Here is a 13,337-nt window from a genome sequence, read left to right as displayed (position 1 = left end):
CCTCATCACTCCACAAGATCTTCCATGGCCATGGGTCATCCACCTCCATTTAAACTAAGAACATCAGGGCAATCTGCAGTCAAGTTGCAGCCAAGTTTCCTGACCACTGCTGGATCCTTTCACAAGGATCCAGAAGTGGTCAGGCAATATCAAGGCAAATGGATATGCCACACTCAACTATGTGGAAAATCCTGTATCAATACTGAAGTTTTTCTCCTAAAAGATCTCCCATTTCCACATCACCATGAAGCAAAGCTTGATGGTGATGTGGAAACTTGACTGCAGATTGCTCTGATGTTCTTAGTTTAAATGGAGGTGGATGACACATGGCCACGGAAGATCTTATAGAGTGATGAGGCACATTTTTATCTGAATAGTCATGTTGACTCACAATTAACGCATTTGGACTGTGAATAATTCTTATGTGTTCTATCAGATAAGGGGTCTGATAGAACATTTGTGTTCTATCAGACCCCTTTACACTCACTGAAAGTCAGTGTTGTGTGGTTTCACTGCATTGTTTATTATCAGTCTGTACTTTTATGAAGAACTTCACCCGACAGGATCAGTGACTTGTACAATCTCTGCTATTAGGTATCGAGAGATGCTGCGCAACTTTGTTGTACTGCAACTGCAGCAGTGAAGATGCCTTGACTACCATATTCATGCAGATGGAGCACCATCTCGTATTAGATTGCTGATACAGCAAATGTTATGAAACACTTCACCGAACATGCATTTTCCACAACATAGCCACCTCTTTCGTCTGATCTCAACTTCTGTGACTTTTTGATTGTGGGGACCATCTGAAACACGTGGTGTATGAAGGACATGTTCCTGATTTAGCAACCTTGAAACAACAGAATAATGCAGCATGTGAGGCAAATCAATGCAGTTCTGTTGCATTCCACTGTAAAAAATGTCATTCACAAAATGTGGTTCTTAGAACATTAGAAAGGAGGACATATTGAACCAAATCTCTAAGTTATACGAACACGAAAACTGTTTTGTTGCGTCTCTTCTAGCCATTACTGTTTAATTAATCCCAAACCATGCACTTATAGAGCCAAATGTCTCCCCTGGTGACAAAATTGGTTTGGTTGAATTTCATCCAATACATTTTTTTGCTACAGGGTTCTAAACAGCTCTTTAATTATGGCCAGCTGTGTGTGTGTGTGTGTGTGTGTGTGTGTGTTGCGTATGTGTGTGCACACACAATACTTGTGAAAAACTGGAACTTTGCAATTTTTTTTTAAAGGAAATAACTATAATAATGACAGGAGTAAGTTCATTAAACACTGTGTTATAAAATATATGCAAAAACACTGGAAAACAGAATCAACTATATATTTACTTTTAAAACATTAACTGACAAAAGAGAGAACGACCTTAGAAATAAATTAATCATAAACATCAGACAACAGTCAAATTATTGGTATTCTAAAAATCCATTTCCTTATAAATTCATAAAACCAATTTACAGTCTATATATGAAAATAGTAATAAACATAAGAGGCGAGGTTCAAAACATTTAAGGCAAGGACATCATCTGTATCCAACATTATTTGGAATATATGTGATGAAATAATTCATGAACAGAGTATAAAGAACAAAGTAAAATGGAAAAAAGATTGTATTTTAGATACTTCGCTGTTGCAGATGAATCTGCACAAAGTTATATAAATGGATTGCCAGTCTAGTTGGCTGAGTGATTAGTATATCTGATCTCCAAAAACAGGCTGAGGATTCAAATCACATCTTGGGAATAATGTTTTGTGAATGTCTTTCTGTGAGAAATGAGGTTTATTGCATAGTGTGAGACCACTACTCTGCTTATTGGAGGCTGAAATGGCTTGGAGAAAGTTCATGTTAATTCTCTAGAGTAAGATTCCAGCATTTCTAACTCTCGGCCAATCAAAGGTACTAATGTGCTATGGGCTAAGAGCCTTTCATGGATTCTCTCTCTCTCTTCACGAGAGAGAGAGAGAGAGAAAACCTGGAAACATCTAGAGATCAAATATTGAACTGCTTCAAGCAACTTTGGACCTCCAATAACTAGGGTGGTGTTCTCACACCAGATGATGAAAACCATGGGACTCAAAATCCTACATCATGTTGTTTGGAGAGAAGATGCTTCCGCTCAGCCAAGCCATTGACTTATAAATTTATTAAAGCTGCTGTACAGTCAATATTCATTTTTGAAGTACTAAAACCATATATACAAAGCAAATAGCTAGAGAAAAACAATAATTACAGACAATTTTAATTGATTAGATTATAAAATAACTTACAATGAAGAGTTAAACAAATCTAACAATATAATTTTTTTTTAATTAACATATTAAACCATCAACATAGTAAGATCAACAAAAGTCACTAACAGGTTATACAAGACCAGGCAAAAACAAACATGAAGACATATTGAAAGAACAAAACCAGACACCAATCACAGAAATAATTAAAAATTATGACTTCTATATGGTAGAAATGAAATGGAAAGATCATTAGACAATGTCATGTGAAAAAATACCTAAACATAATGAATTATAGACCAAAGGAAATAAGGTCTAAATTTCTAAAAAGGAAGAAGAAAATTTAAGTATTTCACATATTATTATTTAACTGACAATAGCATATTGCAAGATACTTAATTAAAAAACAAACTTGATTAATGCTTAGAGCCAAAACTTTTTTTTGAGGTTCATTAGAAATTAAACAAGTTGGTTATGTTGCATTATTAAAAATACTGAATTAATCCAAGTATCTACTGAAAAATTCATTTCACAACACAGCTTGTACAGTGATTTATTTAATATTATAAATTTATTAGTCAGTCCACTCCAAAAACAGACTGTAATTTTTTTTAAAAATTACAATCTGTTTTCAGTGTTAGACAGGAGTGTGTTTAAATTTATACATGACAAAGGATATTGTTTCCCAAAGGACTGTAATGAACAGCATTGCGAGGACCAGTACCAAAATCAAAAACTGCTTCGCACTTGTGATTATAAAGTGTTGCTTTAGCAGGCATAACTAGTTATGAAATTAAGGAAAAAATTCTTTAATTTTAAATGTTATGCAAATTATGAACCACAAAATCAAGATAAATCATAAGGGTTTAGAAAATACATGATAATTGAAAATATCAACCATTTTCATTAACTTAACATTTATATTATTAAATAAACCTGTTTTCTGTTGCTGAAGGATCTAAGCTAGATAAGTGGGAGGATACCTTCACATAAGCAAATAAAGGAAGCACAGAAATGTCAAGGACTTATAACCAGATCTCTAGAAATCTATTCGTCACAAGTGAGTTGTCAGACATAAGGGGTGAGTGAATTTCCAGCCTTGTACTGAATGCTCAAAATATATTGCTGTATTTTCTTCCCATAATTAATTTATGTTTTTTTTTTATAATTTTAAAATATCTAATTCACTATTATTATATGATCATAGATGGCTTCAAATGAATGTAATAAACCTTTGTTCTCAATCAGAAGGTAGTATCTTATGTAATTTATTTATTTCCTGCATAGACTGTCCCTGACAAAAGTTAGTTTGTATTAACTACAAAAGATATTTTCAAAGATGCGACTTGCAGCCATTTTGAAGTAATTCCACTCTAAGAAACAGGCGGCACTTATTTATCTCTCAACCTCTGTTATATTCTGCATTTTCAGATTAATTTTGAAATAAATAGTTACAAACAAATGGCATCCATTATTTCTTAGCAGAAAAAAAAAAGTATGAATGTCTTCTGACTAAACTATGGAATATAGTTATGTTATATTTCACACATTAAGTCAGATGGTCATTAATGAAGGACCATCTGACTTAAGCAAAACAACAGATATGCAAGAAAAGAAGCAAAATAACTGCAGCACATAATTTGGAAATTAACAATTATGCTGTTTAAATCAGATGAGAAGCATCTTCTGATGGAAGCATTTTTGTAAACAAAAAAAGTTACTCAAAATTTAAAGTGATACCATCAATAATGAGAGTATCACTTTAAGATGAACATGATCAACTACACTAAACATTACAAAGAACAGAACATCATCATCATCAAATTCCTGCTATGTACCCTCAAGGGGTGTACAGGATATGATAGTACTGCATGAAAAAAAAATTACATCATTATTAATTTCCTATCTACAATATTCCTCCAAACCAGTCTGTTACTTGTCAAGACTCCAACATTATCGGATCTTATATTTCTATCGTCTAACGCACTTTGTACCGTATCAATCCACCTATATCTTGGTCTTACTCTGGGTCGTTCTGCTGCCAACTTGGCAGAGAACACTTGTTTTGCTAATCTTTCCTCGCCCATTCTGTTTAAATGACCATACCACCTGAGATTAGCTCTGCTAACGCATTCCTGGATGCTGACAATGTCAAGTTCTTTCCTAATATCCTCGTTTTTAATATGATATTGCCATTGATGCCATCTGTTCACACCTATAATCTTTCTCAGGACTTTCATATCTGTGGTCTCTAGTCTTTGATCAAGTGTTTTACATCTGACCCAGCTCTCAGATCCATAAGTTAAAACTGGTTTGAACAGTCTCTTGTATACAGCTAATTTAGTGTTCCGACTAATTCCTCTCTTATTCCATATGAATTTATTCAATTGACTTCCCACCATACCAGCTTTGCTGATTCTGTTGTCTGCTTCTATATTTAATTTACCATCTTCAGTAAAAATCATGCCTACATAGCTGAAATGGTTTACTTGTTCCACAGGTTCTCCATTCACAACGCATTTGACATTTTCAATGATTCTGCCTATTTTCATTGTCTTTGTCTTTTTATTGCTGACTTTCATACCATATCTATTACAACAGCTATTCAATTTAGTCAGAGAATCTTGCAGACTTGTAGCGGATTTATTTAGAAGTATAACATCATCCGCATAAAGCAAAGAGCTGGCATTAACATCTCCAAGTTTGATATCATGTTTAATACCACTTTCCTTCATAATGTGATCCATATAGATAATGAATAACACAGGGGATAATGCACATCCTTTTCTCACACCAGATTTAACATTAAACCATCTTCCTGTACTTCCTTCAATTCTAACTGCTGACTTACAACTCAAATAAAGACTAAGTATTGCTTGATATAATGCCCCATTGACACCATATAACTGTAGCGTATTGAATAGCTTCTCTCTTGGCACCTTGTCATATGCCTTTTCCAAATCGACAAAACTTAAATACAGATCTTTGTTATATTCCCATGCTTTCTTGACTATTTGTTGTAAAGTGAAGATCTGATCCTGACAGCCTCTATTTGGCCTGAATCCAGGTGGTTCTTCACCAAGCTTTTCTTCCACAATTCTTCTCAACTGTTTCTCTAGTATACTTGCATAGATCTTGCCAGGAACACTCAGTAGGAAAATACCTCTGTAATTCTCACATGCAGTTTTATTTCCCTTTTTATATATGGGTACTATGAGAGCTCTACTCCAATCATCGGGAATTCGTCCATCTGTCCAGGCCTTCTGAACTATGCAGTGCAGCCACTGTAAGACACTCACACCATCATACTTCAGCATTTCTGGTCGAATATCATCTACTCCTGCTGTCTTTCCACATTTCAAGCCTTTGATGGCTTTTTCTACTTCAAGTATGGATATGTATTCCTGACTGCATGCCTGGTCAGTGTTTTTTTATCACTGTGCTGTCATCACTGCTTATTTCATTTAGCAGTTTTTCAAAGTAATTACTCCATACTTCAAGGATATCTTTTTTTTCCATTTTCATGTCACCTTTATCGTCTCTAACTCCTTTTACAGCACACTTTCCTCCATTCCAAAGCTTCTTCAACAACCTCCAAAATATTTTGCCACCTTCTTGATATTTATTTTCTATATTCATGCCAAAGTTCTCCCATGACTTTTGTTTAGCTTGTTTTACACAGTATTTAGCATTCTTGCATTTGTCTCTATATTCTCTAAGAGCACAAGCTGACTTATTTGACAGGAACTTTTGATATGCTTTCTTCTTTTCCTTCACTGCCTCTTTAACTTCCTGTGTCCACCAGGGAGTTCTGATTTTTTTATCCTTACAGACAACCTCACCACATGCCTCTCTGGCAGAATTAATCAATGTTTTCTTCAGAGTTTGCCACTGAATCCCCAAGGTTTGATTCCTGTTCTCAAACTCTTTCATTTTTTCTTCAATAATCTTTGTGTATTTTAGTCTACAGTTCACATCTGAGAGCTGCTCAACTTTTATTCGCTTTAAAACTTTCTTACATGTTATTCTTTTCAATATGAAATTCAATTTTATCCTGCTCAAGACTAAATAGTGATCACTTCAAATTTCAAATCATCTGTACGCTCTGGTGTCCTGCACCAGGGAGAAAACATCACTATCAACAATAACATAGTCAATGAGACTTTTCTTATTCCTAGCCTCTTCTCTCCATGTGAATTTGTGCACATTTTTATGTTGGAACATGGTGTTAGTAATAACCAGTCCATGTCCTGAGCAGAAATCCAACAGATATTTGCCATTATTATTAGCTTTGCCCTTTTCTCCAAATTTTCCCAAAATATTTTTTTATATCTCACAATCATTTCCTACTCTGCTATTTAGATCCCCAACAATGACCAACTTTTCATTTTTCATTGTGTCAGTGGCTTTTTCTAAAGCTTCAAAAAATTCCTCCACTTCTGCCTTAGTAGAACCTTCTGTGGGACCATAGGCACAAATAAGTCTCATTGTCCAGTTCCCCATTCTCATATTTGCCCACATTACTCTACTTGAGACTGACTGCCATTCAAGAAGATTAGCCTTGTATTTTGTGTTGAATACTATGGCTACTCCTTTTCCTTGATTGTCATTGCCTGAATATAACATTTTGTATTTATTGCTCAGAAAGATCTCAGTTTTGGTCTTTTTTGTTTCAGTCACCCCTATTATGTCGATCTGGTACTTATCTAATTCCTCAGCTAGCTCCATTTCTTTGCCATTCAGGCTTCTTACATTGATAGTACTGATCTTTAACTCTGGTGATGTTGAGTTGGGGTTTGTTTTCAGATTTGTTCCAGTAGCTGACTTTTCGATGTTCGCCCTGGTTACCTGGCGAAAATAATGAGGGCCTTGTTTAACCGGGCGACGCCCCAGCCGGCATGAAATTTTGTCATGTTGTACCATCATTTTTTATTTTGGTTTAACCAATAAGAATACAATTTGGTCAGCTAAATCCCAAATTGCCAGCCCATCCTCGTTCGTTCAGTATCCAAGTAGATACCCAACAGGGTGCACCACGAGAAGGTGAGGATTGGACATTAGGTCAGAAGCCCTGGTCGGTTCTCTGCATTCCTTGAAAGGCTATGTGGAGGTCTGAAAGGAGACCTCCACATAGCCTTTCAAGGCTATGTAGAGGTCTCCTCTCAGTTATACAGTTTTGATTCTTAAGCACCCCAGGACAGAACATAGTTTTGTAAAATCATGCAAAACAAGAGCATGGCAAACACAACAGCTGATTACATTCCTATTCATTAGGATTTGTACATGTAAATTTAATTCCATTTCTTAGCAAAATTCTCTTGATTCCTCCTTATGCCTAAGTTTTGAAATAACAAAAAAAGGGGGACACTGTTTATAACGTGTTGATAAAAAAATTATACAACTAAACATTATGGACTACATTTCAACAAAATGAAAATGTGAAAAGTTTTTTCTTGATTAGAGAGTAAATTAAACTAGACAATAAATTACATTCAAATTTTAATAATTTACCCAAGTAATCCAACAAAAAATTGGCATGTGACGCATCTTCACGATTAGGCTATTTGTATATAGAAACGAACAGCCTATATACAAGTAGCTCTAGATAATTGCCTCTGTATCCCATAATGCAGTATACTTTCTTTTGGAAGTGTATATTGCTATGCATTATGGGAAGAGGTCAATACCCAGACTAGTTTTTGATCCTCCCTTAGGTCTCATCAGTAGGAGCTAGTGAAGATAATGAAAGCTAAATCAATTCAATGACACTAATAACATACCAGTGAGCAAGTTAAAACCTTAATCACCTCTATACTGAAATCTGTTAATAATGAACAATATGTTTATAATGTAGTTGCATATTAATCATCTTATTTTACTTTTGAGAGAAAAGTGTGATGAAATATGAATTATCTATACATTAGCACAAGATGTAACATCACAAGGCTCATTCTAATTTTGAATGATCAATTGTTTGTATTCTACCTTGTAAAAAACTGTTTTCTGTCTAGCCACTGATGATAGTTTGTTATATTCGAAGTAAAATATCTGGCGGTATATTAAATATACTTTTCTTGTGCTAATGTGTAGATAATTCTTAATCATCTTATCAGACTGCATATTTTATTATTAAAAAAAATAATGGGATAAATAATTTAGTTATTTATTAAGTAATCACTTAATATCATAACTAATATTCACAATTCAGAAATCGGCAACATTTAAACAATATCAGCATCTTTTAATGGTAAGTGAATTACTTATACCAATCATTCCTACATTAATAAATGATGTCTTTTGGATGATGTTTTTTGGAGATCTAAGAGACTATGGACTTTGAATATGCTTATAATATTACGATTCTTAATTAGGGTAGTGATTATGAAGAGATTAATTACTGAAGAAAGAACATAGTTTCATTTTGGTGATGTGAATTACACAGAAAAAAATAGATATTAAATATCCAATGTTATTTCAAAGCTTAGTTGAGTCAAAGTTCCAGGAAGAACAATGTGGTTTTCATCCTGGTAGAAGCACAACTGACCAAATCTTCACTTTAAGGCAAGTCTTTGAGAAATCTTGGGAATATGCCAAGAATGTCTACACGTTTTGTGGACTTGGAGAAGGCATATGACCGGGTTCTCGGGATAAGCTTTGGCAAGCAGTACAGGAGTATGAAGTGGATGGCCAACTATTAGCTGCCATCAAGTCCCTGTACGAATACCCAGAGTTTTGTGTCAGGGTAAACAGCACAAAGACTGAACCTTTCACAGTCTCCGTTGGCCTCTGCCAAGGGTGTGTTCTGTCACCCCTCCTTTTCATAATATTTATGGACTGGATTGATAGACACAGCCGAGGCAGTGAGTGTGTCAGAATTGGAAGATGTAGCATTGGACGTCTGCTTTTTGCAGATGACCTAGTTCTGCTTAGCTCTTCCACAGATGACCTCCAGTGGACCCCGGATAGGTTTGTAGCTGTTTGTGCAGACACCGGAATGAAAATCAGTGTGGCCAAAACTGAAACATTTGTGGTCTCAAGACAATCATCCCAGTGTACTCTACATGTAAGTGGAGTTGCAATGAGGCAGGTGGAGAAGTTTAAATACCTTGGGTCCATATTCACGAATGTTGGAAAATGGGACGTAGCGCTAGATACTCGAATTGGCTTAGCAAGCTCAATATTGTGGGAGCTTGGCCATTCGGTAGTATTGAAGCGGGAGTTAAGCCAGAAGGCAAAGCTGGCTGTCTTCAATACAGTCTATGTCCCCATCCTCACCTATGGTCATGAGAGTTGGGTAATGACCGAAAGAATGTGGACATGAATCCGAGTGGCTGAAATGAGGTTCCTTCGAGGGGTTGTGGGGCTGACAAGACTCGACAGAGTCAGAAGCTCTGCAATTCGGGAAACCCTCAATACTCAACTGCTGCTTCTCCATGTTGAGAGATCACAGTTATGTTGGTACGGGCACCTGGTCAGAATGCCACAAGAGAAACTCCCTCAGCAGGCCCTCTTTGCCAAGTCAGAGGGTGAGAGGCCACGTGGAAGGCCAAGGACTCGCTGGATAGATTATATCCAAAACCTTGGGTGGACACGTTTGGGAATCCTGCCAGAACACCTAAGCTTGGTGGCAGAGGATTGTAATCATTGGAAGTTCCTCTTGCAGCTGTTGTCTCCCACAACCCAATTAGGAAAGTTGTGGGCCTTAAAGATGTATGTATGTATGTGAATATTTCAAAGCTGAATGTTAATAGAAACCAGTTCTAAAGAACTATGTAGAAACTAGAAAAATAAAGTCGTATGGCTCTTTCTTTAGTAATTACTTTTATGTACTGATCAAGTGTTCACTTATGAAAAATACATTTCTCTGATGCAGGATTTCTTTAGTATTTAATGAGAGTTTCTGCTCTCCGAAGGTTTCTGTCTGACCTCTAAAGAGAACCAGCCAGTTCGAAACAGGTGTCAGGCCAATGAAATCTTTATCAAATACAGATACATGGGCAGAAGTCATGTTCTTTTAAGTAATGCAAGCTAAGGGTGCCGAGGACTGAATACTCGTAGGCTCTCTGGTCAATTTTGCGAAATATTCATAGTTTCTACAAATATTCAGCTTTGAATAATGCTGGATCGTTAATATCCACTTTTTCTATGTAATGATATGATGAAAAGATTTCTGATTTATGAGATGGAAACAAGTCTCTGTACTGAGTGTGTTAGGATTTTGGCAGAGCACAGTATCAGAAAATAGAATCTACTGTATGGTGTTCCTGGAATATCTGTTTATGAACTGGCATAGGAGACCAAAGTTGCTCCTTTAGCTTATCTTCATCTTTAAAAAAAAAAATTTTTTTAAAGGGTGTAATTACGGAGGAAGAGAGATAAAGCATGAAGATATCATCCAGTATGTGTGGGTAAGTGATTAAGATGTTGATGAAATGATGCCTTATATTTTTTTGAGATCAAAACATCAAGAAAATGTAGTTTACCTGTACTCTCAAAATCTAATTATGTGAATGGGATGATTGGATGGAATGAGTTGAGAATGAAGAAGGTTGTGTAAATCAGACATATGTTTCCAAACTAAACAAGTTATCAACATATCTTCACCAGATGGTAGGTTGTTTGGGCCTGGACAATTAACTTTTCTATAAAAAGGTCAGCAGAAGGAAGAGGTAAGAGATTCCCAGCCTAAAAATGTTGCTTATAATAAAGGCAGTTGTTCCATTTAAAGAAGATGGACTGAAGATAAAGCTCAAGAAGAGTTCCTTGATAAGACTCAACATTTCATCAATTAAACATGGTATAAAGAGAGATTATATCCAGACTTGCAAGTTGCCAGATGAGATGACAGAATTTTTTATGTAATAGTCAGAGAGCATAATTGAGTTTTTTTTTTTTTTTTTTTTTTAAGAAACCAGAAAAGCGAATGGATAAATAAATGATTATGTAGGTGAACTTATTCCATCAATCAAGTACTCATATGCCTTCATTATCAGATTCCTCTCAATGTTTTATATGATTCATCTAATCACCTGTTATCTCTCTCTCACACACACACACACAAACTTGGAAAGAAGTCAATGGACACCATAGTGTGAGGAACAAACAGCCATGGCACCCACCTTAAGATGTAGAACCTCTTTTTACTGCAATGACTACAGAAAACTCATGGGCATACTTTTCAGAAGCATAGGACAGCGATCAACAGGCATTTTGGACCATTCTTCCTGTAGGGCATGTAATGAGGTCCTGGACTGTTGTGGGACGGATGTCCCTTGACCTCACCCAATGCTCCAGTTCATCCCACAGATGTTTAATAGGGTTGAGATCAGGGATCTATGGATACCAGTCAAGTGTGATGTTCATGTCCACAAACCATGCAATTACAGCAGCCTTATAACACGGAGCATTGTCTCACTGAAAGAAACAATGGTCAATTCTGCAGAAACGCCACTAAGTGGGAAGCATTGCATTTTCCAAAAGATTCAGATACCTAATATCAAGGTTTGTGGCACCACAAACAGAGGCTTGAGGCCAAACCAGAAAAAATAGGACTATACCATCATACTGCTACCTCCGAATTTCATACTCGGAGTTTACATTTTGGTAAGAGACGTTCACTGGGCATCCATCAAACCAACATCAGTCCATCTGCTCGGCAGAGAGGGTGCATGATTTGTCGCTCCATAATACAGCTTTCCAAGCTTCTGTGTCCCACTGTACATGCTCTTTACACCACTGAAGAGGATGTCGCATGCTGGTTTGGGTAATGTGAGGCTTGTATATTGTGGTCCTTCCATGGAATCCCACGAGCTTCAGTTCTGAATGTTTTGGTGCAGATTTGTGTTCCAAACAATGTCCAGTACTCTACATTAAACCTGGCAGCCGAAGAATGGCAGTTTTTCCATATTATTCTTCGTAGCACCCTATAGCATGTTTGGTGAGTGTAGTAGGTGACCCACTGTGAGTAGTACTCGACTCCCTGCATTTCCATCTCAGTATGGTATCACTGATTGACCTGGGATGGCCTAATTTGTAAGGAATTTGCCCAACAGATAGACTCGAAACATGGCATCATATTACAATGCCTCTTTCAAACTCTGTCAGTTCCCTTCTCACAGTCATTTCACCCAGACACAATTCCACTGACTTGGGAGCATCATATTCCTTCAATTTATATCAGCAAGAAACACGACTTATTACATTAGCATGATGAACTTGACCATGGGGGTGTCGACTAACTTCTTTTCAAGAAGTGTATAACAGTATTGAATAGTAATGTTTTTGAACTCAAGGCATGTGTTTCAACCTCACTACTGGCATAGATATTTTGTGAATGTCTTTAAGAGGGAGATGAATTTCAATGCCTGCTATGAGCCCACTTCACTTAATGAGGAATGAAGTAATGTAGAAAATTTTCATGTTTGGTTTCTGAATTATATAGCCCTTAGCACACCAACAGTATTTATGTATGATAGGTTTACGATATTTTTTTTCGAGTGGGATTCACAACACAAAAAATTACTCCCAATATCTCTTTTTTATATATTGCTTTTTATGATATTTGATTCAAATTTTGTGGCACTCTATTTTTAAACTTTCTAAATGGCTTCCTAAGCATTTTGCCATCTTTACATACAATATTTATTTTTGATTTCCAACGACAAGCACTAAAGAGTCCATGTTGAAAGTTTTTCACTTGGTTATACTATAAATTAAAAGTGCCAAGAAATTATATTCTTGGTTTAATCCTTTATCCAAGTGTAAGCAATGTTTGCATGTGAAGTATCTATCTTCACAAATGGACTACTTGTATACAGAGGCTAATGAGTTTGCACCAATTGCCTTAGTATTTCATAATGAAAAGTACACACCCTTTCACTTGTGTATCAGTGCAAGCCAGACCCAGAAGAGATACCAACACTGAAGTAATGCAGGTGTCACACCTTATTATTAATTTACTCTGGATTACAGTTAGATATTGAAAGTTTTTACACTTGGTTATATTATAAATATAAGATGCCAAGAAATTATATTCTTGATTTAATCCTTTACTCAAGTGTAAGCAAACCAAACTTTGCGTGTAAA

At 36.1% G+C, this 13,337-nt stretch overlaps 1 protein-coding gene across 1 annotated transcript in view; it reads right to left on the bottom strand.

The window, feature by feature from the left end:
- Positions 1-13,337, bottom strand: part of eIF2A (eukaryotic translation initiation factor 2A) — a 270,564-nt gene that overhangs the window by 110,260 nt on the left and 146,967 nt on the right. Inside the window, exon 11 of the mRNA XM_090402822.1 lies at positions 2,933-3,033. Coding sequence (XP_090258948.1) covers positions 2,933-3,033 — 101 coding nt within the window. The remainder of the gene's footprint in view (positions 1-2,932; positions 3,034-13,337) is intronic.

Source organism: Typopeltis vanoorti, chromosome 13 (assembly GCF_054136105.1).
Source record: "Typopeltis vanoorti isolate ZY-2024b chromosome 13, IOZ_Tvanoo_1.0, whole genome shotgun sequence".
Taxonomy (NCBI): domain Eukaryota; kingdom Metazoa; phylum Arthropoda; class Arachnida; order Uropygi; family Thelyphonidae; genus Typopeltis; species Typopeltis vanoorti.
The sequence above is the reverse complement of the archived record's forward strand: the minus strand, read 5'-3'. Positions and strand labels throughout refer to the sequence as shown.